At 34.8% G+C, this 27879-nt stretch overlaps 1 protein-coding gene across 1 annotated transcript; it reads right to left on the bottom strand.

Moving 5' to 3' along the window:
• Positions 1–4875: 4875 nt before the first annotated feature.
• LOC127852687 (coronin-7-like) lies at positions 4876–26729 on the bottom strand. The gene is given in 28 exon segments (XM_052386636.1): positions 4876–5108; positions 5486–5572; positions 6576–6647; positions 6650–6666; positions 7412–7547; positions 9227–9433; positions 10202–10340; positions 11022–11107; positions 11718–11816; positions 13249–13391; positions 13906–13992; positions 14649–14757; positions 15077–15255; positions 15991–16121; positions 16379–16485; positions 17304–17399; positions 18001–18152; positions 18470–18527; positions 19425–19479; positions 20228–20310; positions 20953–21039; positions 21306–21430; positions 23066–23264; positions 24582–24652; positions 24983–25060; positions 25370–25463; positions 25746–25823; positions 26598–26729. Coding segments are annotated over 27 exon segments (2772 nt in total). The 5' UTR covers positions 25809–25823; positions 26598–26729; the 3' UTR covers positions 4876–5096.
• Between the last annotated feature and the right edge of the window lie 1150 nt (positions 26730–27879).

Genomic DNA, 27879 nt, shown 5'->3' with positions numbered 1-27879 from the left:
TTTGCGTCAAAATTAACATTTTGCCATAACTTTTGCAATTTTGAAGATACATGTAGCCACTTCATTTTTGGCATGCATGTATATCTCATGGAGCTGCACATTTTAAGTGATGAAAGGTCAAGGTCAACCTTCAAGGTCAAAGGTCAAATATATAGGTCAAAATCATCAAACTTTAACATTTGCCATTACTTTTGCAATATTGAAGATAGCAACTTCATATTTGGCAAGCATGTGTATCTAATGGAGCTGCACATTTTGAGTGGTGAAAGGTCAAGGTCATCCCTCAAGGTAAAAGGTCAAATATATGGGGGGGGGACGTTGTGTTTCACAAATACATCTTGAACTCTGAAACTGATTATTTCTTTAATTAAATTAAGATGTGGTCACCAACTTGAAATAACTATTAACATGAAGACTGTCACTTAATGCGTTGTTCAGAAGTGTAGAGTAGATGCAATCTAGGATGCATGCATTATCAAGTATTTTCATTCTATAAATATTTAACTGACTATTATCCTATTAACCTTAAAGTCTGTAAATGTATGATGATGTGTCTTTTTTATTACAATGAAATCAACATTTTAACAGGGAACCATTTTTAGTTTAACACAACATAGGACCAATTTACAAAATACTAACAAATGCAAAGCCCACCTTACAGATGTTAAAGTATGAACTTCTGACATTGAAGGTTTTGAATGTTGTCAATGTCAAACTGGTAATCAGGTTAGTTCTGGCCAGTCATGTGCTCTACTTTATGGAACCTCACACTAACATTATGTTTTACATTTTAGGGATTTCTGGTTCTACGATCGCATCTTATGCGCATCTCATAAGGGTCTGCATATTTGATCAACTTTTAATACTATCCAATTTATTATTATTATTCTGATGGAAATGCACATTGGAGAGAACAATGTCTAGTCCAAAAGGAAATTCCAATGGACATTGGCGAATCTAATCATAAGATTGTATTTAATTCTATATCAGCTGTATGACTGATATTGTGAAGTGTTTTGAAAAATGTAGATTATGTGTTCGGTATTAGATGCATATTTTTGGTAAAACTAGCAGAAAGGTTTCAATTGTTTAATGAGGTATCTCACTAAAAATTATGTGAACATATACATTTAAAAGTTATAGAATAAACGTTAACTGTAACAAATTGATAAAACTTCGGTCAAATAGCACAAGTTAAGACACACTGCTTCTAATACCAATGTTAAACAATATGCTTGTGCACCCTAAGAACTCGGTATTACCAGCTCTACATTGGTATTCTACCTTAATTATCAGCAAACATTTTAAATTATATAACAATAAAATGATGAAAACTGTTGGTGGGTTTAGTTTTTATGGCGCCTGGTAGGGTGGCATTTAGCAGTCAGACTTTCTGTCAATCAGTCTGTCAGGCATTCTGTTTAGATTTTTATGCAACACTTTCAGATAAAGAGCTAAATTTGGTATGTGAGTCTAACTACATGACCTACAGATGAAGTATGAGTTGCGTTTTAGGTTCATTGAATTTTGGCGAAGTTATGGCGCTGGACTTCTTGAAATTTTCTCTAATTGCCGTTTGTCTGGAGGTCTTTTTAAGACAACGCTTTCAGATATTTAGCTGATTTTTGGGTATGCGAGTCTACCTACATGACTTACATATGGAAGTGCGAGTCTTACTTGGTCCATTGATTGAACTTCCGGTGAACTTATAATCCTTGTACTTAAAAAATAGCTGTGGAGGGCTTCAAGAACAGTAGGGGGCATTTTTGTTTCACAAACGCTGGTCTTGTTTGTGTGTGTGTCAATGTCAATTAAATGAATGAATAGCGTTTGATGTACACAAGTATAGACCTACTGTTCTCATTGTTTACTGACCAAAACACATCTCTGTAACAATACAGTACTTAAAACACTATTGAGGCCAAAGTTCTACTCTTAAAACATCAGAAGTCACGTTTGTTGCTTATTGCCTTATAAACAATGATAAATGTAATATAATATTATAATTTATTTACTTATAAACTATATCAATAGTTAGCATGTTGAGTTTGTTACTATTACTTAAAAAGAGAAACAAATGGTGTACCACATGTCTTGGTTTAGACTTAGCAAACAAGTCAGGAATGAACAAGAGCTGTCACCATTGGATGGCTTATGTCCCCTATAAAAGCTTGGTAGAAGTAATGAGCTTTTTCAAAACCTAAACGCAGATTTCGAAACCTAAACCCGGACCCTAATTTCAAAGTCAAGGTCACAGGGGTCAAAATTTGTGTGGGTATGGAAAGGCCTTGTCCATATACACATGCATGCCAAATATGAAATTGCTATGTGAAGCGACATAGAAGTTTTTCGAGCATTTTTCGAAATCTAAATGCAAAGTGTGACGGTCAGATGGACTGACAGTCCGATCACTATATGCCCTCCTTCGGGGGCCTGAAAATGTCTTAGAATATCAAAATAAATCGGAAAGCCACATAAACTAGAGAGTGGACACCATGCTAAATCCTTGAAATGCACTAAGTGACCCCGTGACCTAGTTTTTGACCCAGCATGACCCAAAAAAAGGAACTGAGGTCTTCTTACACATATACGTGTACACAGAAGAATCTAGGTCACATTGTAAAGAATGATCAATATCAATAGACCCTAATTCATGGGTGCGTTCGGTGAGGTCTAGCTTAGTCGTGACCGATCTGCATCGTTCGTAGTACAATTGCAGTAGTTTCTCTAACGCATCCTAGTGAAGTCGTGACCCTATTCGCAAGACTTCAACCAAACCCCACGATTCGTCGTAACTCAATCATACCAGTGTCTTAACTGAATCGTAGACTGTCACAAGTCTTCCTGATTCAATAAATTGTAGCAAAATCGTGAGCTTGTTTTCGTAGTGAAATAGGGCCAACACAGACAGACTGACTGACAGACGGAAGGACAGTCTGATCACTATATGCCCTCCTTTGAGGGCATAAAAATGCTTAGAATATCAAAATAAATCAGAAAGCCACAAAAACTAGAGAGCGGACACCATGCTAAATCCTTGAAATGCACTTAGTGACCCCGTGACCTAGTTTTTGACCCAGCATGACCCATATTCCAACTTTACCTAGATATTGTCTTGATACAACTTATGACCAAGTTTGGTAAAGATCAGATGAAAACTACTTCAATTAGAGCGGACATCATGCTCAATCCTTGAAATGCACTAAGTGACCCTGTAACCTAGTTTTTGACCCGTCATGACCCATATTCGAACTTGACCTAGATATTGTCTTGATACAACTTCAGATTAAGTTTGGTAAAGATCAGATGAAAACTACTTCAATAAGAGAGCATTCAACATGCTAAATCCTTAAATGTACTAAGAGACCCCCTGACCTAATTTTTGACCCGCATGACCCATATTCGAACTTGACCTAGATATTGTCTTGTTACAGCTTCTGACCAAGTTTGGTAAAGATCAGATGAAAACTACTTTAATTAGAGAGCGGATACCATGTTAAATCCTTGAAATGCACTAAGTGACCCCGTGACCTAGTTTTTGACCCGACATGACCATATTCGAACTTGACCTAGATATGGTCTTGATACAAATTCTGACCAAGTTTGGTAAAGATCAGATGAAAACTACTTCAATTAGAGAGCGGACACCATGCTAAATCCTTGAAATGCACTAAGTGACCCTGTGACCTAGTTTTTGACCCGGAATGACCCATATTCCAACTTGACCTAGATATTGTCTAGATACAACTTCTGACCAAGTTTGGTAAAGATCGGATGAAAACTATTTGAATTAGAGAGCGGACACGAAAAGTGTGACAGACTGACAGACAGACAGACTGACAGACAGTGCGAAAACCCCTTTTTCTTAGAAAGGGGGCATAAAAAACAAATACATAAGTTTAAACATTTATTACTTTCAATACGATTTTTTAAGGTTTAAAATTAGTATTAACATTTCTATAAGATTTATATATGAAAAGAGTATAAATAAACATTGGAAGTAGGAATGTAAATATTGAAATTCAATAGAATTTACACTTAACTGTTTTGGTCAAAGCAACAATACATGCTTAATATCTTGGGTTTAAAATAATATTTCAACAAATAGAGATGATACACAATGTTTGTAGTTTATAGCAAAAATACTGGCAGAAGAGGAGATAATAATTAATTTGGTTATATTACCAGAGTTTGTATTGAAACATCTGTACAATAAAAAAGCTTTTATATATGGTCTTAAACTTGAAATCTTAATAATCACAAAAACTAGTAACCTGATCATACACTGATAATTTATCAAACTTATAAACTGACACCTGCATAAACCTATGATGTACAACAATTTTATACTTGAGAGTATACTAATAATACTACTTAACTGGAGAGTTTCTGATAAAAAAGCAATTTCTACAGTTTTGTTTGGTAATAAGCAATTCTGGATCATAGAACATACAAAATGTATTAAAGATGGTTATTTCATATCCCGTCTTCTATTTCTCTGTCAAAAGACAATTATAACAAGGCTATTGTCAAGCAATATGGTCCCCTACCGGCTCCACCATTGTAAGAAATTCCACCATTTTCAGAGTTTTTTTTTGTTTAGTTTTTTTTGGTTGCCATAGCAACCACAATTTTTGACGTAGGAACAAATGAAATTACGTGCATAATGTCCATATTGCCATCAATCCATGTTGCAAGTTTCATGAAAAAATATGAAGAACTTTTTAAGTAATCGCAGGATCCAGAAAAATGTGACAGACAGACAGACTGACTGACAAACAGAGCGCAAACCATAAGTCCCCTCCGGTTTCACCGGTAGGGGACAAAAATAAGGTCTATTTACAATTTGTAGCACTAATATGATAACCTAGGTAAAGTTCTACCGTCTTCATTATCATCATCTTCATCATCATATATCACAGTGTTGTAATTATATGACAAATCATATTAACCTTTATGTTGATGGCCGTTCTCTGTGAAAAGGGGGTTAAATGCATGTTCATTGAGCAGGCCTATTTAGATTTACAATAAAATAAAGCACACATATCGCTGAGATATTGCACACATGGAATGTTGGAGACTATTAGCTGCCTTCTTTAATCATCGCCCTGGAAGCACAAAAAATGCATGCACAACTTCAATGCTTTGAATTGACCATTTACATGTAATATATTGTATTGTTCATGGTTTCAATTACTTTTAGGTTTAAAGGTGTGTTCTGTTTTCAAGCACAAAGATTTCACTCCTGATGTTATTTCTTATGTTTCATTGTTTGTCGTAATTAATGAAAAAACTACATCCAAAAATTGCTGGTTGATTTTTATGTAGAAAGTTATCAGTACAGATAATTTTAGACTTACACACGAAATTTTGTATTTTCTTTTGCAATCATTTGTATACTTATAGGTAGTACAACCAGTTTTTTTAATAATAATTCTAACCCTATACAATAGGTAGAATTTCAAACCCAGTGTAGTTTACTGACCCATTCATCCGAGTCCACACCCTCAGCATCATCCTGGGGTAAAGGCTCTGCTTTGATGTCCAGCTTGTTTGTCATTGCACTGATCAGCTGAAATACGTGTTACATGGATATATCAGCTTACTATACAGGTAATATGAACATATCACCTGCAATATAGGTAATATGGATATATCAGCTGCAATACAGGTAATTTGGATATATCAGCTGAAATACATGTTACAAGGATATATCAGCTGAAAAATACAGGTAATATGAATATACCAGCTGCAATACAGGTAATATGGATATACCAGCTGAAATACATGTTACATGGATATACCAGCTGCAATATACGTTACATGGATATACCAGCTGCAATACAGGTAATATGGATATACCAGCTGCAATTTACGTAACATGGATATACCAGCTGCAATACACGTAACATGGATATACCAGCTGCAATACACGTAACATGGATATACCAGCTGCAATACACGTAACATGGATATACCAGCTACAATACACGTAACATGGATATACCAGCTGCAATACAGGTAATATGGATATACCAGCTGCAATACACGTAACATGGATATACCAGCTGCAATACACGTAACATAGATATACCAGCTGCAATACACGTAACAATGATATACCAGCTGCAATACACGTAACATGGATGGACCAGCTGCAATACACGTAACAATGATATACCAGCTGCAATACACGTAAAATGGATATACCAGCTGCAATACACATTACATAGATATACCAGCTGCAATATACGTAACATGGATATACCAGCTGCAATAAGGTGATATGGATATACCAGCTGCAATACAGGTAATGTGGATATACCAGCAGCAATACAAGTTTTATGGATATATCAATAGAGATAATAAGGATATATCAGCTTCAGTACAGGAAACACGGATATATCAGGTGCAATACAGGTAGATTATATGAATATATCAGCTGCAATAAAGGTTATATGAATATATCAGCTGCAATAGAGGTAATATGGATATATTATCTACAAGACAGGTAAACTGGATATATCAGCAGCAATACAGGTAATATAATTGATATGGTATGCAATCTAGTGTACCTCTTCTTTCTTCTGCTCATCAGTCTTGTATGTGTCGGGATTGTAGCTGTCATACTTCCTGGCCTTGGGGGCCTCCTCAGGGCCTCACTCACTGAAACATCCAGACAGGAACATACACTGTGCAGTACTTGAGGTTAAATATAACTTATTAATGAGTCAATAATTATTAAATGAGCCTAGTTCTGAAAACTGGGTTGAATGTATGTGCGTTAAGTGTCATCCCAGATTAGGCTGTGCAGTCAGCACAGGCTAATCAGGAATAACTATTTTTGTATAAACTCTATTATTGCTTAAAACAAAATTCCTTTACTCAAAAAAATACAAGTGGAAATAAGGCAATACTTTACTCACATGCAATAAACCCTCATATGAATTTTGATGCGTTTGAAGTCCCTTAGAAAATCTCATTAAATTAAAGAAATTTCTCAATAGATGTGAAGGCTTGATTTCCAACCTTAAGACACTAATGGGCAGCAAACAGCATAAAACCCAAACTGCCTGCGAGTTACTCACATGCTGTTTTGGTTACATGCTATTTCATGAAAAAGTTAACTCTATGGAGAACTTGTGGTTAATCATAACTTATAAATGAGTCAACAACCATTATATATTTGTAGTATGCATGGCTTAGGCAGTACACATAAACGAAAGAGACAGGAGTCTCGCCCACTGAAACATGACCAAATCAATGTAATCAATGTTCTGTTTGGGTCATTCACTTGTTTGTCTTATACAAGTATTCATTACTTGTTAGTTGGTGCATTTCAATGTAGGAGAAAAGTGGATAGGCTTTTCATATCTTTTAATACATAAAGGTACAAGACTGCTTCACTTACAAGGTCTCATGTCCTTTGGTCTGAGGGATATTTTCTTATTCATCTTGTTTTCCCCTCGGAACCATTCCTGGCTAGTCATTGACGGCACACTTGGTGGAATGGTATCAGGAAATAAGTCGTCTTGGAAGTAGATTGTCTGAAAGCAAAGTTTTGCTACAGTTAGATTAAATATATATATTTGCACATTGCAAGCAAGAATATACATTAACACTTTAAAAAATCAGAAAAATAATACTATACTATGAGCTAACAGACACAGAACAGGTTTTTTGTACCATTTTATTAAAACATCTATTTTCATAATACTTTAGATAAATTTACCTGTAAATAAAACTGATTTTGCACACAATGCCACGTTTTTTTCTAATTAATTAACTTGCTAATTAATAAAGGCCCTTCAATAATAAATGCATGTATTTTAAATACCAAACATGTCCTAAATAGGTTATTACTTGGGTGGTTGCAAACATTCTATTAAAACCCATCATCACAATTTTTAAAATTATCATGTGCTCTATACAACAGTACTTCTATACATGTACATGTATAAGAAACAAGAGCTGTCTCTCGGAAGACATATGCCCCCGAAAAACCCTTTTTTGAAACCTAAACGCAGATTTCGAAACCTAAACGCGGACCATATATTCAAGGTCAAGGTCAAAGGGGTCAAAATTTATGTGCGTATGGAAAGGCCTTGTCCATCTGCACATGCATACCCAATGTGAAGGTTACATCTGAAGCAACATAGAAGTTATGAGCATTTTTCGAAACCTAAACGCAAAAGTGTAATGGAAAGACAGACGGAAAGACAGACAGACAGTGCGATCACTATATGCCATCCTTTGGGGGCATAAAAATACCATATTAGTTGATTGATATCAAGTGCCTGTGGGGGGATTTCATGTTGGAAATATGTGCTTCCTAAGTCCTGGATAAAGTGAAAGTCATAACCATGACCCAGTGTAAAATGAATGGCATACTATCTTTAGTCTGGGTATAGTAAACATCCTATCATCTTGACCCTGGGATCAGTGAAGGTCATTGACCATGTGTACAGTAAAAGAAAGATTACCTTGACCCTGGGTACAGTGAAGGTCATATAACCTTGACCATTAGTACAGTAAAACAAGAGATGTGTTTGTCAGGAACATAATGCCCCCTAATGCGCCACTCTTTTGTGTGTGACCTTTGACCTTGAAGGATGACCTTGATCTTTTACCACTCAAAATATGCAGCTCTATGAGATACACATGCATGCCAAATATCAAGTTGCTATGTTCAATATTTCAAAAGTTATTGCAAAACTTTACTGTAAGGTTAAAGTTTTGGGACAGAATGAAAGAATGACAGACAGAAAGAAAGAAAGAAAGAAAGAAAGAAAGAAAGAAAGAAAGAAAGAAAGAAAGAAAGAAAGAAAGAAAGAAAGAAAGAAAGAAAGAAAGAAAGAAAGAAAGAAAGAAAGAAAATAAGACAGACCAAAAACAATATACCCCCGATCTATCGATCCGGGGGCATAAAAAGATTACCTTGACCCTGGGTAAAAAGTGAAGGTCATATTACCTTGACCATTAGTACAGTAAAAAAAGATTACCTTGACCCTGGGTACAGTGAAGGTCATATTACCTTTACATATTACCTTGACTTTGGGCATATTTACAGATATATTATCTTGTCCCTTGGTACAATGATGGTCATTGTACATTGACCCTTCGTACAGTGAAGGTCATATAACCATGACACTTGGTACAGAGTTCATATAACCTGGACCTATGAGTGAAGGACACCTTGACATTTCGCAAATGCAGGACACATTACCTTGACCCTGGGTACAGTGAAGGACATTGGCTCCACAGAGCTCTGTGTTAGCCTCCAGGCCCGTGCAATCTCCACGTCACGCACACTGCAGGAGGTCACAGGCAGGAAGTAGATGCCCTGGTGCGCGCCCTCTGGCTTCACAGGTGTCAATGCAAACAGGTGTGGGTACTCCTCTGATACCTCGTACGTGATGATGCTAGCATCTCCCTGTTTTGTTGCCAAACTAATGAAAGTTACTAGAACTAATTTAAAGCTATTTATAGTTTTATAATGTTTTAATATTATATTTGAAATTTAATATTGGCATTAAAGGAATGACAATTTACTTAAAATTAAAAGCTTACTTTCAATGCTTATGTGAAATAGCCTTTCAAATAATAAATGCAAAATGGTTGTCAATACAAACTTCACCTTGGGATTATTCATTTTGTGTTTAAATATAGTTAATTGTTGATTTTTGACATGCATTAGTTAATGACATTTTAAAACCTAAATTTTACATTTGATTTCAATATGTTTTAAGCCATTTTGATTCAGATGGCATGTTTAAAATCAGATCTGTTACGAATAAGGCCTTTAACAACAGGATTAAAATAGTGAACTCATCCTGCCCATCACGGCATCAGTTCATTAAAGGTTTAAACAACATAACTAATATAAAGAACTCAAGGCCAAGGCTTTTTACAACTGGACTTCATTATTACCCTACTGTGCCAATAACATCTTTTCAGGTGAAGGCCTTTGACAACACAGCAACCAACATGGACTTACCCTGCCAGTAACACAGCCACCCCAATGGACTCACCCTGCCAGTTAGTAAGACACCCTAATGGACTCACCCTGCCAGTTAGAAAGACATCCTAATGGACTCACCATGCCAGTGAGAAAGACACCTTAATGGACTCACCTTGTCCTTTACACAGCCACCCCAAAGAATTCACCCTGCCAGTGAGAGAGACACCCTAATGGACTCACCCTGCCTGTGAGGAAGACAGTCCTGGTTCCCTCATCATAGTGTGGTACAAGTATGCTTGGGGATACATCGAGGGTCTCCTCATACAGAGGGTTTCCCAGCTTGCCCACGGAGTATACCAGCAGCTGCCGACGACTGTCCCTGAATAAAGGACAAACCAATTGAGCAGCGCTCTCATTACGAAAACGGGGCTTAATGCATGTGTGTAAACTATAGTCCCACATCAGCTATTGCAGTTTGCATAAGCCTATCAGGGACAACACTTCATGCTTTGATGGTATTATTCGTTAAATAGGAGTTTCATCTAAACTTTAAAATCTAGTCTAGGCTCAAAGTGTTGTCCCTGTTAATCATCTTCTGACTGAACAAGCTTATCTGGGACGACACTTTATGCACATACATTAGGCCCCCTTCTTTTCCCACAGCGAGGTTTAATAACTCGAGTTTGAATCTTTTTACGTAAGCCTCTTGATGGAATTGAAAGCATTAGGATGATAGAAACACTTCAAAGTATGTTTCCTGCCAAGAACCAACACTTTGTTTCTTTACAAAAAGTAATGAGACGCTTGATCCGCCATTTCCTTGTCACATAGCAAACACCATCTTCTGGTATACACATTAAAAAAAAGCTTTTTTTTCAAACAATTTTCTACTCATGAACCCATAATCATAACAGAAACAAATATTAAGGAAGATACTGGCTTATGCTTCAAAATCGATCAATAACTGATAGATTGTGGCACAACATTTAGATTGAGACATATACATGTACATAAATATGTTACAAATTCTCCTTAACAGGTACTTAATTTACTGATATACCTGTCAAAACCTGAGACAACGAGATATGTCATGTCTACAGCCCAGATGACCCTTGCACCTCGGCTCCCTTCTGGCCCCTTGCCTTCCTACAAGAGCGTAAGGGAGACAAAATACAACTTCACTATCTCCAAATGGTACAAGACTTCCTTTGGGATTAATAAAAAAATATTTTTCACAATTTAAAATGGTTTTCCATGAATGTTAAAGTTAAACAGTTACTACATATAATATTATGTTCCTAATGAGTAAGAATTTTAGCATTTTTAAGCTTCCAATTGTTAATTGACCAATTGCCTGACATCAATCAAAGGAATTGACACAGTTAACATGAAATAATGACAGGACATTAAAGAACTTTAAGGATTTATCAAAACAATTGGAAAACGTATAAATAATTGTTGTTATTTTTGACATGTGATAAATATAATTTTATTGGCAAATGCTAAAGCAGTTTCTTATATGACTGGCAAAGTGCACATTTCATGTAAATCTATGCTGTTGGTGTATGATGCAGGCATACGCAGCATGGACACAACTATAATCAAAGTCATACACTACAAACTGTTTTGTTTCATATTTTTGAGTGAGTTGATAAATAAATTACAGCAACAATACTCATGTTACAATGCCTCATAGAAAACTATTTCTCAACAATGTTATGTTTGCATACAAAGAACCAACAGTTGTGTTTCTCACCCGAACTGACTGTTTTCGGGGGTCTATGATTCTCACACGACCATCTTTACAAACTGTAGCTAGGTAACGTCCATCAGGACTCCATTCTGCACAAAATATCTGTAAAAATTGACATGTTATTAATCGAATATTGCAAAATCAACTTAACTATTAAGAACTATAGGGCACTGTTATATTATAATATAGACATGAACTGTTCATAGTAATTGGTAAATATGTATGACAGTCTTATTAAAATCGTCATTTCTTATTTTCCTCGATCCTCCATTCATTATTATAATCTGGTCTCACATTTTGAAGTTATAATCACAGAAAAATTTATGTGTACCTTCTAAATGAAACAAATAATCTAACTATATATTTGATACAAGAGATGTGTTTGTCAGAAACACAATGCCCCCTACTACGCCGCTTCGATACATTTTTTTTACATTTGACCTTCAAGGATGACCTTGACCTTTCACCACTCAAATGGTGCAGCTCCATGAGATACACATGCATGCCAAATATCAAGTTGCTATGTGAAGGGACATAGAAGTTATGAGCATTTTTCAAAACCTATACGCGAAACCTTAACGCAAGTGTGACGGATGGACAGACGGACGGACGGTCTGATCACTATATGCCCTCCTTTGGGGGCATAAAAAGAATTATTAATAGCCTAGTGACACCGTCTATCATTGTATTAAGCTTTTGACCTCAAATATACATTTTTTATATAAATGAATCTACGAAAGTACATTAGATTGACATAAATTGACCCTTTTTATGCAGAAATAAACATTCAGTTAGATTTGTTGATGCATTTTTGCTCATTTTGGCTGCATGCTACACATGGTAACCATTCATTTTATTTTGTGTGATAGTACTGTCAACCAATGTATTAATGATAACCGATCAGGATGGTTGCTAAAATAAACTTTAGTTTTAACTTTAGCTAAACAGACAAATGCTTAGGTTAGATGAACTAAATACATAGTGGTTTACATTTTATTTCATGTGTTTCTGCATAATTTTCCAACTGCAACATCTCCTATTGTAAAGATAGAACCCATTTCTTTGTGATTTAATGTTAATTATCGGGCCTCATTTGTATAGAACTGTACATTTGTCAAGTTATGTAAGTTTTCAGATTTTTCTGTTTAGTGGTTATAATAGGGGTTATAAGCAAGTTTTTGTTAGGAACATTATACACCTACTTACATCTTAAATAACATATGAAAATTAGTGCATATTTTGACCATAAGATCATATTTTGTAAATAATTATCTTACCTTACTATCATCATGAAGACCATTATTGGTCTTTTATACAAAATATGTAGTGAGGAAATATTGGTAAACACTTAAACAAAACAGAAGATGTAAAAGATCACATATATGATGAAATGTTTTGATTACATTGGTAGATTGTACCCACTGGTAGACAGTACCTGTGATATATATGTCAATATGAACATATAAGAACTTAAGTCAAATTGATATGAATCAATTATCCTTGTGAAAAAGTTTACAACAATTATAACCCAAACCTCATCTGTGTGACATGTGACTTCTAGCTGCTCAGTATTGTCTGTGAGGTCCCAGATTTTCAACTTCATGTCATAGGCTCCAGTCACCACCACATTCTTGGCCAGTGGGTGAAATCGGACGAAGTAGATCTTCTCTGTGTGACCTGCATTAAAGATTTAAATAAAATCTACATCTGAAAAATCATGGGTATCCTCTCAGTCAATATGATGTTGAACTGTTGACAGGTTAAAAAGATAAGTATGTCACACTTTGTCAGTTGAAATTTGTCAATAAGAATGTAATAAGTATGATTGTGTTGAATTATATATATGTGCTGATGAAGTACTTGCTTAAGAAGAGTAGACTAGGAAGTCAAATCGTAAATCATGTCCATTGCATGTTTAAGGACATACATTTGAAATTGCATTTTTTAAATACATAAAGCATCCGAGACTTAAAGGGATGTAAGTTTTCTGTAAAAATATAACGACTGGACACTAAAAAACCTATTAATTGTACTTCTTTCGATATTTTGGTGTGAATGCATGAATGTTCAACTTGGATATACGTCATAGTGGATGGTTTATAACTTGCTCAAGTTTATGCCTAGAGTTTTATAATCATTATAGTATGTATGCATGTACTATTGAAACAAGAGTGCCAAAGAGGCCACTCACTCATCAGATAGGACTCATAGTCATCCAGCGTCTCTGTCAACCCAGTGTCAGGGATCTTCCATATGTATACCTTGGCATTGTCACAGCCTATGAAAGACAATATACTTACATGTAGATATAAGCCACAATCTGGGAACACGGGGCTTTATTAACCCTTTGCATGCTGGGACATTTGTCGTCTGCTAAAATGTCTTCTGCTGAATTCCTAAAATTAGCATTTTCTTCGATTTTTTTTTCCAAAGAATACTATCAGAATAGCAAACCGTTTGGATCCAGATGAGACGCCACGTTCCGTGGCGTCTCATCTGGATCCAAACTGTTTGCAAAGGCCTTAACAATTCGGTTCCCGCACTGAAAGAGTTAATGTGCGTAAATTGTCCTACTGGATTAGCCAATAGCCTATGAAGTCTGCATGCTTGGACACTTTCTGCTAATACAGGATTTAAGTTAAGAAGATGCTTTATTTTTAAGAAAAATCAATAAAGGCAGAGTGCCCTTCCTGATTAACCTATTCAGAGACTGCACAGGCTAACATGGACTAATATAGTTGTAATAGTAAGTTGAGTTCATGCCGGCCCTAAGCTTAATACAACCAAATAACAAGACAATTAATTGGATAGAACTTATTACTTGGTGTATCAAATATGGGCCAGAAATCACTATGGATCTGTAAATCACTTCATTGAAACATAACAATTGTTAACAAATTATATCTATTCAAAAAAGACCAGGAAGACTCCTACCAACAAGCAGCCTTGAGTCATCAAATGGATCAAAGACAAAATCATTCACTTTGCTGCCATTCTGCAACACGGGAACCCCAGTATCTGGTAGACGGCCAGGTTGGTTCAACTGAAAAATATAGGTATTCAACTGAAAGATATAGGTATAGGAGTTTTATTTGCTACAACTTTTATTGGTAGGTTTTGTGATGATAACAAATTAAAGGATCAAATAAATTTGATATAATATATAATTATAATATATTATAAAATATTTTTTTTATTACTCAAGAATTGCCCAGTGAATGTATTTCAAGATCTCCTTGTCTCGTTTGCTGCTTTTTGATTTCCAGTAACTACCTTCACATGTCAAGACATTAATTCCTCAACAACAAATCAAATGAAACAACTTCTTAGTAAAAGTTGAATCTAACGGAACATGTCCTCACCTCTAGCACTGCCACTCTCCCGCCAGGCCCTTCAATGGGTAACGCACACCGCGTCCCGTTGCCTGCAAACAGGTCGCTCTGACCCGGCAAAGTGCGACACAGGTTGCGAACGTTCACAATATGCTTGCTCACGTGTTCCGTCACTCCTTTCAGGTACTTGCATTTGGACATATGCATGGCTGGAAGAGATTGGAAGTGGATTTGTATGAAGTTAATTTGCACGCATGTTGTAAATGCATTGGGCATGTGCATTATACTGATAATGTGCCATTAACCCTTACAGTACGGGAACCGAGTTGTGAAGGCCTTTGCAAACAGTTTGGATCCAGATGAGACGCCACAGAACGTGGCGTCTTATCTGGATCCAAACTGTTTGCTATTCTGATAGTATTCTTTGAAAAAAAATGGAAGAAAATGCTAATTTAAGAAATTCAGCAGACGACATTTTAGCAGACGACAAATTTCCCAGCATGCAAAGGGTTAAATGTATGCCAGTAAAGTTTCATCTTCAGAGAGTAATTGTAATATGAATAAGCCAGTTTATGGCTGTGTTTTATTTGATTTGCATGTGTTCTTGTACATTTTGTATATTTTTATTTCTCACTTTTTATTTTGGCATGCATGTGCCTATATTTGTTGTGTTATTTCATTCTGCATTGATATTTATGATACACAGGAATGAAACACCAAAAGTTATCTATTTTTAAATTGAAATTTGAAGTTAATTATTATTTATTCTAATATAAGACATCCCTTTTAACATTATAAACTAAATGAATTGCTTTTATAATGTGATTCACACAACAAAAATATGATTAACATGTTTTTTTTAAGGCGATATTTTGAACAAACAAACTTGAAAATTGATTTTTGTTCCAAATCCATTTACATATTCCTTGAGTAATTCACTTTACCAGCAAATGTCTTGGCCGCCTTGCTCGGTTCTGTTGGAGCAACAACTGCAGGTTTTGCGGTCTCCTTAGAAGCACCAGTTGCCTTGGTTACCTGTGACCTAGTAGATGCTGTTGACTGTGATACTGAGGGGCTTAAAGCATCAGTAGACTTTGGCTGTTTTGAAGAGTTAGACAAATATCATGGCTAGATGATGTATGGCCCTGTGAAAGCTAATATGGCCCGTCAGTAAATGGACACAGGATATTGATTTTTTGGCTAATAATTGGAAGGAACAAAATACATTTTTGGTAAAAAATTTCAATAATAACTATGAAATGAAGACAGTAACCTGTATCTTATTCTTAAATTTGTGGAATGCCAACTTGTAGCTGAATAATCATGATCTACCTGTTCATTTTTTGTTGCCTCTTTGTTTGGCTTATTTCCTTGTCTTTGGGTTTCTGTGATTGTGGTTTCAAAGACCGTTTACTCGGATCCAAACTTGTCAGAGAAACCTGTAAAAACAAGCTGCAAAGGTGACATTTTTATATAAGTTGCTTTAATAAAAATTTAAGAATAGATTCCCTTCATTCGTACATACTAATATTAAAATATACAATATCATAACATAAAGATAGCACACATGCATCATTTCATAAGAAATGTATGCTTCAAAGGATGATTATAAATACATGTCACATAAAACTGTAAAACTGAAACTAGCACAAAGCTGTTTGCAAACCAGTTCTCCATTTTACAAAACTTCTAATGCAGTTGTGAGACTAACATACATAATTATATTATAATTTCGTTAAATTTTATTGATACAAATTATTGCAATTTAGATTGGAGAAATACAAAAACACCAAGCATTTATTTAAAGAGATAACTTGAAAAATCTACAACTTATTCCAATATTTTGCATATGATTTTGATGTAGGGATCAGTAGCTTAGCAAGAACCGGTCCCTATCACAGGTACTTGAAAATATTTTTTGGTCCTTATATATATAATAAGTTTAGCTTGTTAGGACTGCACCGGATAATCTGGGTTAACTCATTACACCCATGAATTAACTCTTTCAGTGCTGGAACCGAATTTTGAAGGCCTTTGCAAACAGTTTGGATCCAGATGAGACGCCACAGAACGTGGCGTCTCATCAGGATCCAAACTGTTTGCTATTCTGATAGTATTCTTTGACAAAGAATCGAAGAGAATGCTAATTTTAGAAATTCAGCAGACAACATTTTAGCAGAAGACAAATTTCCCAGCATGCAAAGGGTTAAGCTATGTTTTCCCAGACCGCAGCTAATATATTTATTTCTCCACTCACCTTGCCATTCTCTCCAGCTGCCCACTGCTGGGCTGATAAAGCAGGCTCCTCACATTTGGTATCAGGGAACAGGTCTGCATGGAACTGCCGGTAATCCTTAATTCAAAACAACACCGAGTATGTCAAGAGCATATTAACATTTAATATTTCCTTATTTCCTTAAAATCTTGGTCTTCCAACTGAACACACATTTACATCATTACATTATTATTACAGAATTGAGAAATCAACTCAGGAATTTTCTGAAGGGTGGTCTATTAACAAATTGTTTGTATTTTGAACAATGTCATTCAATGAATATATTTACAAAACTAAATTATGTTGAATAATATGAAATATTTATAATATTAAGAAAATTTGTTTTGTGTTTTTTCGTTTTCCATAAAGAGAACTCTAACCCACATCATTTGGGAGCAAAATATAACATGAAATCACTGGGCCATTCAGCCTCTATTTATAATATTATATTTTCAGTAATGTTTTCACAAGGAAAAAACAACATTTTTCATTATTATATTTTTGTTATGTGTGTTAATTTGCTTGTTAAATATACTGTCTTCATTCTTGTAAACAAGCATCTTAATTTCCCCAAGTCTTGCAGATAATCAAGTGAAACAAAAATAAAAAAAATAAAAAAAAATAAACATTTCTTTGTAGATCATTCTTCATTCTGAACTTCACTGAATTAATTACTTACTTTGCGTGGTACAATGTACGGGAGTGGTACAATTGAGTTCTGCATGAGAAGCATCAGTCTATCCACTTCTCCCTCCATTACGTTCATCGCGAGTTTCGGCACCAGACATGCACCACGGATCTGCTCACTGCGTTCTGTTCGCTCAACAGCATCTGAAAAAGGGAGAGTGAGGTATCATGATGACATTGTGCGATTTAAACATATCTAAACATTTGAGTTAAAGATTTCAAGAAAAGCAATATATTTTTTTGTTAAAAAATTAGGAGAGCAGAAATCATGATTATTTACTCTTTCATCTAACCAGACATTTTGTTGAGTTAAGTTTTAGGTAAGAAAGTTCTGTTGTCCAGCAGTAAGTGTGTTTATTAGAAAGCCATCTTCAAATAAGAAGTAACAGTGAATATTTATGTTAAACCCTAGCTAGATTCATTTTTTAATAGTTAAGGGAAACAGTAACGGTAAGACATACTTCTTGTAAGATACGGGTCTGCAGTAGACACTTCATAGTAGGACCAACTGGTGTCTGCCTGCAACACAGCAACATTGTACGTTATTGTATTGAAAGATCTAGGATTGCAAAAGGGACTAGGTACATTTTAACCCTTTGCATGCTGGGAAATTTGTCGTCTGCCAAAATGTCGTCTGCTGAATTTCTAAAATTAGCATTTTCTTCTATTTTTTTCAAAGAATACTATCAGAATAGCAAACAGTTTGGATCCTGATGAGACGCCACGTTCTGTTTGCAAAGGCCTTTAAAATTCGGTTCCTGCACTGAAAGGGTTAACCTTTTCCCCCTCAGAAGCAAATTGAAAATGGCTATATGCAACCAGCATTAAACCAGAACAGCCTGCGAGTAACTCGCAGTCTTTTCAGGTTTTTTGCTGTTTGCTGCTCATGATTGGAAATCGTTTAAACTTAAATCTAGTTAGGTCTTAAATTTAACATGATTTTCTTAGAGACTAAAACCTTTTTTTTTCTCATGTCAAAAACATGTCAAAGTGCATATCTGAGAGGTATAATGTTAACCCTTTGCATGCTGGGAAATTTGTCGTCTGCTAAAATGTCGTCTGCAGAATTTCTAAAATTAGCATTTTCTTCGATAATTTTCAAAGAATACTATTAGAATAGCAAACAGTTTGGATCCTGATGAGACGCCACTTTCTGTGGCGTCTCATCTGGATCCAAACTGTTTGCAAAGGCCTTTAAAATTCAGCTCCAGCGCTTTAAGGGTTAAAAGGGGCAGAGTGGACCCAGATATAAGCAATTATATTGAAAGTTAGGTAAAATAAACATTTGAATCATTGTTTTTTATAAACTATTTTGAATCACTATCACTAATGATCAATTTCGAAACTAGCTAGCACCTTTGTTAACAATTAATCAGATACCTATTCAACATCACTCTATCAATAATTTCATATTACCTTCCCAATCGCTAGCAGCATGTTTGTATCTTCATCATACAGTGGCATCAGAACTCTGAATGAGAAAAATAGATAAATAAAATATGGTTTAAACTAACAATAAATTATAATCATACTTTGTTTTGTTATAATTTATTTTCTATTTTAATTAGTTTTATTATTCATGATAAGTAGTGAAATAAGGGAAATTTTCATAAAAGTCCATTATCCTAACTTCACTGACCAAAATATAAAGCATATGACCCACGTCATGCCAAAATGGGTTTAATGCCAACTGGGTTAGAGTAGCTTAAGCTGAGCCTATGCATCTGCTCTTTGTAGTCAGGAGTTACACTGACTGCTAATGAGATCACAAAACCTTGCATGATTTTAACCCTTTCAGTGCGGGAACCGAATTTTGAAGGCCTTTGCAAACAGTTTGGATCCAGATGAGACGCCACAGAACGTGGCATCTCATCAGGATCCAAACTGTTTGCTATTCTGATAATATTCTTTGAAAAAAATTGAAGAAAATGCTAATTTTAGAAATTCAGCAGACGACATTTTAGCAGACGACAAATTTCCCAGCATGCAAAGGGTTAAAGCTAACACCATAGCTCCTCACCAGACTGCTTAGGATATGCATCCATAGCATACAAAGTAAATACCAATAAAAAAAAACAGGTAATAATGCCAACTTAATTTTAAATGCTTGATAATTATGGCTCACTTGTCCTTCATATTGTTTAACTTTTCAAAATATAAGTTTCAAAAAAATTATACAATGTGCACAAAAACAAACTTCTAAAGGCATGTATTCTTACCCATTATTTGAGTCAACAATATCTGTTTTAAGAGCACTTGAAAAGTTCCTAGTGTCCCAAAGCTTGATTTCCCTTTCTCGATTCTGCAAACAGACACTTTGCATACAGAATGAGCATAATAATACTGTTATTTTATCAATGTGTAACAGTACACCATTGAAACAGAGCTTTCCACCAAAGGCACATTCATTACAATAATTTAAAACAGTGAAAGGCTTTTATTCCTAGAAAAAAAGAGATAAAATGTATAATAAGGTAGGCAGAGTAATACAAAGCATTAAAGGTGTCATCATTGGCCACCATACTGCATCCAATCAAAATGCAGCATTAACAGATGCCATTATTGACCTCAATACCTTGGAAAAGGCTCCATTCGATAAGAATGAAGCATTAAGATGTGTCATTCTTGGCCTTTCAATGTTTGTTTGTTCAAATTTGGGACAATCATTTGCTTCCATTCCCAATCCCAAAACAAATTCCGAAAAGGAATGCATAAAATTTATTTTTTTGTTTAAATAAATTGCAACATTTGTTTCATTCCCTGTAAAACTCTACAAGTTGAACCTTAGAAAATGTTATATGAAAAAGACTTTTATTCTCAATTTTTAAGTATTTGTTAGCAAAAACAAAACACCAATATCCCAATGTTAGTCAAAACAAGGTGACATTTTCCAAACTGAAGAGCCCCCCCATGCATAAAATGGTGAAAACAAGAACTGCCATACCTTGGAGAAGCCTGTAGTGAGGACAAGGTCTGTGTCTCCCATCCACTGGACCCTGCAGTCCTTGTTGTTCTCATGCCCAACCACCTCCTGGTAACAAAGAAATCAGCTTAGTTAAAAGGTCTATGAAAAACTTCAACGGTTGAGTGTGATTGGATCAGGTTACTCATAATAATTATCAGTAATAATAACATTAAGTGGAGTTGTGTTGGTTTGAAATCTGCTGCACCAGGGCAATGAGACAGTTATTACAGAAGATTCAACCAAAGTAACAAATTTTAATATAAACACTAACCACAACCTTATTCTTTACATCATTTTCAGTGTTTTTTATGAATATGCTTATGGTTAATCACCTGCACGGCACTGCATGACCTGGGGTCAAGGACTCTGACCAGTTTGTCCTTGCATGAGGTCACCATGGTGATACCATTTGAGCGCCAGCAAACACTCAGAACCTGATCCCCATGGCCAGGAATATCTGGTGGGAAATATGCAGAGGATATTCGTAAGTTTTGATGTGAAAACATGCTTTACTGTATTCCTAGTTAATTTTCTGCCCTCACAACATACTGAGCTTTCATATATAAAAAAACACAATTATTGCAGCTAGGGTTTTCTGAATGCATGCCATACTAGTAGCAGGACAAAACAAAATGTTTGGCAAAGTCCAGCACTTAATTTTTATTCAAGAATTCATTGATTATTTCATATCAAATAGTGTGTGGTTTGTTTGCATGGAACAAGAATTATAACACTGGTATATAACAAATGGTAATTAAGTATGGTGGTCAGAGACCTTTATCAGCCTGTATATTGTTTATGGAACCTTTACACAACCAACATTACTGAGGACTTTATTCAGAAGAGACAATCACTATTAAACATAATGGCTCGATAGTGGTACAACAATTGGCAATGATTTGACCTAGTAAACTTGCTTTTTAGTTCATGAGATACCATTTTAAACTTGGCCTAGATAATGGCCCCATCATTCAGATTATGTTTCATCAGGTAAGGTAACAAATAACGCATTAAGGGTGTTAATAAGAATCTTCAAAGATCAAGTTTCATTAAAATTTAGTAATAAACATGGCCTTAAGATTTTTCACAATGTTTTTCTAAGATCTACCCTGGTGACCTTGTTTTGGGGCATATTATACAGTGAAACTTTGCTATAAAGAACACCTGTGGGATTTTTGAAAAGTGGTTTAAATAGCAAGGTGGTCTTAATGCTGAGTTTTAATAAATTTTGATTGACAGGTTATATAAATGGTAAATATTGTACCAACTTTATTTTTTTTTGCATGCAATATAACAGTAATAAATCAATACATTGCACATTGTCTTTCCAATGAGGAATATATCAGCCAACTAACTTTGAGATTTCCCATTACTGTTCTTGATTAAATCAATCTTTTAATTTTAACACTAATCTTTCTGTTTTCAGTAATCAATTTTGAATAACGCTATTGCCTACAGGTAAGGTTTTATATATTCAGCATGAACATTACCATCTTACTCAACTATCCTAACATTTAAATAATTTGCAATCTTTAATCTTTAAAGTGTGTACGAAACAATAACACATTTTCCCATCAAATACTTGATCATATTAGCTAAATATCAATAAAACATTAAGGGTTAAAATGAAAAAAAGGACCTAAAATCTAATACCTGGCAGTTAATGCAAATACCTCGCAGTCCATGCAAATACCGTTATTGTTTATTGTGTCACAATGGCTTTGTACAAAAACCTGACAGAACCACAGCCCCCAATCAGGTTTTGTGTGAAAGTTACTTGTCCTTTCAACGACTCCTTTGGCAGGTTTCAATGAGATCAGGCTCGTTGATTGGTACTGATTAATGTGGTCATAATAGCAGTTAGCAGGCTGGTAGGATCAGTGAGTGTAACAACCATTGAAATATAGAAGGTCTTTGACCTTACATCAACAAGTTTCCAAGTCAGCCAAGATACAGTTGGGAATGATGTACTCCGCAAGTTTCATGACAATTGGGCACTAAATGTGGATTCTTAGAGTGTATTTCAAGCATTTCTTTTTATTTAAAGTAATGAAATAGATTTTTACGTAATATGATAAAGTTTCAAACCCACCAGAAATTTCTGCTGCCTCGTTCGTGATGTCATACACCTTGATATTGGGACCACATGCCACAGAGATGACATGTTCTGCAACGGGATTCCATTCGAGGGTCTCTACACGCCGGTCCCAAGCTGGTAGACAGCAAACTGGTACAGCTGTATTTAAGTCCTCCGACAGCCTCTCTGCATCTGGTAACTTCCATACCTTTACCTGATGACATGCAATTGTTTAGGTCCACCATATTCAATTAATTATTCATAATTAAATATTATTGCACATTTTACTATAAAAGTGTATATGTTTATGTCTAAAATCGGGAATTATGCCGTTAATTATGAACTCATATTATTGGGTATGTCAATTATGGATAAATGGCACACTACATTGTTAAAATTTGTATATTTATTCTGGAAATCAGTTTAAAAAAATAAACATTCATTTTTTTCTTTCAAGAAAATATAACCTGCCCTCAACGTTGAATTTCAAAGAAATGATTTAAATACATCTTCATCTTCTTTTAAAACTATGAATTTTTTAATACAACATATGCATTAAAATATTTAAACACAGCAACTGTGTTCCATCCAACCAAAATCGCAAACTTAACAGGTAATATCCCTCAGGGCAATTACTGATCAAGTATGCCATTATAGATAGCTGTCACACTGGCACTGTGTACCGGTATGAACCTCTTAGAGTACTTTTTTAACCAAAGAATGAAGTTGAAAAACTCCTACCCAGTAATCAAGCTACATAATTTATAAATTAACTTATATGAGTAAATTCGTGGTTGCTTAATGTTATGTTCCTCAATAACTGTAATGATATAAAAGGGGCCTTTTCACGCTTTGGTAAATTGACAAAATTGAAAAAAACTGTTTCAGATTCACAAATTTTCCTTGAAGTTATGATATTTGTGAGGAAACAGTAATACTGAACATTTACCATGCTCTAAAATATCCATTATGTGCATCTTTTGACGATTTAAAAACCTGAAAATTATAAAGCGTTGCAACGCGAAAAGATTTAATAATTTGGAGAATTCTATTGTTGTTGGTGTATTTTTTGATACTACGAGGATTGCATATATAAAGTAAAAAATACACTATAATGATATGAGAGCTGATGGTCTAGTGGATAGAGCGGTAGACTTTTGCTCCATGGCTCCAGGGGTCAGTCGTTCGAGCCCAGTTGAGGGTTACTTTTATTTTAAATTCTTTAATTGTATTCTTGTTTTTTTACTGGATATTTTGAGACCCAATGTTAACAGTTATCAGTATAAAGCATTTAATAACAAACTTCAATACATGCCAAAATCTGTGAAAAGTCCCCTTTAATTGGTAAATATTTGTGTTTTGTGGTATAAATCAATTCTCTTCATAAGTTCTCTTCAAAAACAAACAACAACTAACACGACGCCAGAAGATAGATCTTCCTGTATTTTCTTTCTTTTTCCATGAACCACATCATTAGACAAGAATGATGTTATTTTGATTGATTTTTGAAGGACAGAATTAACTTGCTTACTGTGGCATCAGCAGCGCATGTAGAAATAACATCAGAAGCAAATGGGCTGAACTTCAAATCCGTCACATAATCTAAAAGAGTAAAAGATAAACAAATTATGAATATTTATCAAACTTCATATATTTTCAATATTACCCTTCTTACAGAAAGCAAAGAGTTAAACATGTTATAATTTGTTAGTGTTGCATTCTTAACTGGATAACTTTCAGAATTATAGAAGATTTTACTGCCAAAGCCAATGTCTATTTTGATTTTTGAAAGACACGGTAAAATTGATCCACAGAGATATCTTGTACAAATATTCATACACTTTCAACAGTATTTGCTGGAGTTTGACTAAAAAAGGCCTAGATTTTAAAATTAAATTGAAACCTGTAACAACAATTACGTGTTGTACTTACCTGCATGTGCTTTCAGTATGGGAAGACTGGTCTTTACCCTTCCTGTGAAACCCAGCGGTAAAACTCCCAGTGTACCACCTGAACAAATACACATAAGTTCATGGACCAGAATTTGTCCATTTCAAATCATTCAGTCTCTAACAAATCTTTAGATTATCAAACAGAAGAACTACGGGGTGATTTGTTTAAATCTTACACAGTTTGGGACAAGATGTCAAAATGTTTTAATTGTTGAAATCATTTGTGTTTTATATTCAACCAATCAAACCAAAAACATTATTATAATTTGTGTAATGAATAATTGTCTCACTGTTCAGTTTTCATGGCTTTTATCTGCAAGGACTTAGTTGTAAGGCACACAATAAGTAGCCTTCACTTCTGACTCACCCCCGTTGTCAAAGGCAATGAACTTGGAGCTGGCAGTAATGTGGTTACCACAGGTTTGCATGAGCAGTCCATTTGGAAGATCTGCAATGCTTTCCTAAATTGTCACAAAGTAAATGTAAAAATTTCCTAACATTCTTAAAAGTAAGTGTAGGGTTTTGTAGTTAGTATTTTTTTTTCTTAAAACAAATATTGAGTGGGTTAAAAGTGTTGGTATTAAGATTTCAGAGAGAGATCATTTGATACATTTGTCTTCATTTACAGGCAAATGATGTTAAATGAAAAATGTAAAACAGAAATAAGGAAATTGTGATTTTGCAGCATCAAATAACAAAGTTGTATTAAAAAATGATGTTTCCAAAAGAAAAAAATATGTTACCTCTTTTTTCGGAAATCGTGGTGCAGCATTTTTGTATTTTGACACCTTGAATTTCCAAGACATGATAATTGTTTTGACCTGGAAAAAAAAAACAGCAATACAAATATAGATTTTAAATTTTTATCACAGCACTTACTTGAATCTGTATAGTCAAGCATGACCATTAAAATATATTGCTGTTAATGTAAATTTAATATAGTACATACTGTATTACAAAGGAAACAGTTTAAAATGTCCATTAATTTCAATAGAAGTTTAATTTCCAGAAACACTATGTTAATCACTCCTTGCTAAGTTTAAGCTGATCTGATTTTCAACATGAAGCATTAATTATGTAGGGAATTTTTGAGGTAGGTGAAAAATAAATGATTGGCTTATTTATAATTGCTCTCACCATATTAAAACAAATTTAAAGAGCATTTCCTGAAGGACTTTTTTATTTGTTGAAAACAAAACCCATGCAACACGACATATGCCAACATAAAACATGAAAAAAAAGATGGAGTTTGCATGTTTAATGTGGTAAATAAGCATCAAAGCTGTACCAGTTAGGTTTATATACTGTTCTCAACTGAAGAGTTTGAGGGTCACATTATTCTGGCCTTAAACAGGAATAGAATTTCATAATGTTTTCATTTGATTTTGATGCATACAAAATGAAATAATTCGTGTCCTGTTGTAGTGTTTATTTTAAAGTTTTCATTAATCAACGCCCACTTTATAACTAAGCAGTTTGTTATCGCTTTTACGTTATATTTCGATATTACGCGCCACTAGTATAGTCTTGGTAGATAAGTTTATATGACTGAATTGTATTATTTGCATAACAATCAAAGTTAAAGCTTCACTTACAAATATTTCATTTGTTGAAGAAATGTTTCAGTCTACTTTCACTTCCGCACTGGCCTGTCTGATTGTTATTGGAACCAGTTGCTTAATCGATTAACTGCTAAACATTGAACCGGTTCTTGTGGGTTTACCGGGTCTTATGGCTACATACTAACACAAAATACATGAATTGATATATTTCGTGTGTGTGTGTTTCGAAACTTATAAGGTCCTGATGCTGCATTATGTTCGTACCCAGATTGTGTCAGAGCGGTGCTATCTAATAAACTTTACCAGACTTACGAAAGTCGGGAAAATCTTTGAAGTATGGCTGCAACTTCTAACTCTTTGATTTCTACTGACAAATTTTCTTATTTGTTGTGGTATTGTGCTGTAGAGAAACACCTGAGTACCCGGGGAAAACCCCTCCTGTCCGCTGAGGCGCCCTTTTACCAAGCTCACGAGCGCATGAATCAGGGATTGAGCCATGGTCGCCTAGTGAAAAGCCCGTGTACCAACCACTGCGCTTACCTTCATTACAGCCTAATATTGTTTGCACACTTTGTAGTTCGTATAAACGGACTGCAATGTTTTTCACAACAGAGTCATTGACATTACAAGTCTACTTTTTAACATCCGTTTCAATGTATCGATCTTTAGGTGAAAGTCTGGTTTAGACAGTTACGCCGACAAAAGCAGCAATAAAACATTCAAACACAAAGTTATTGTGCGAAATAACTATTTATTTATTTTTAAAGTAATAAAAAACGTATGAAAACCATCAGACATCACTAGTTGCAGTGCTAGTTGGCAAAAGTGCAACATCCTCCCTGCTATACGAGTATTGTCGCAGTGTATGTGATGTAACGGTCATTGTCTTTATAATTCAAACGTATGAGAATTTTTTTACTTCCAGAAATTGTATTGATTCGAAAACAACACGATCCGCTAATAAACTCTTTGGCCACTCTACATTACTTTTTGTGAACTATGGTGTATATTTTACGCTATTTCACTCGTGTATCTGAATGATTAATACTTGCACGTAAACAGATAGTTGTTAACTGAATGAATCCATCGTGCGTCTAAAAAGCATGTTTTACGTCTCAATAATTAATGTGCTTATTCAGTGAATATTAACACTTGATGTTTTGCCACTTGCAGTTCATAAAAACATACACAACATGGCGTCGGAAATAGTTCCTATTGTTTAACAACCCAATATCGCTGAACTGCCATATTATCAAAAATATGTCACTTGACTACCACATGTAGATTGACCATTTTTGACGCCCCAAGCGACCTC

This window comes from Dreissena polymorpha, chromosome 12 (genome assembly GCF_020536995.1).
Source record: "Dreissena polymorpha isolate Duluth1 chromosome 12, UMN_Dpol_1.0, whole genome shotgun sequence".
Lineage (NCBI taxonomy): Eukaryota > Metazoa > Mollusca > Bivalvia > Myida > Dreissenidae > Dreissena > Dreissena polymorpha.
The sequence above is the reverse complement of the archived record's forward strand: the minus strand, read 5'-3'. Positions and strand labels throughout refer to the sequence as shown.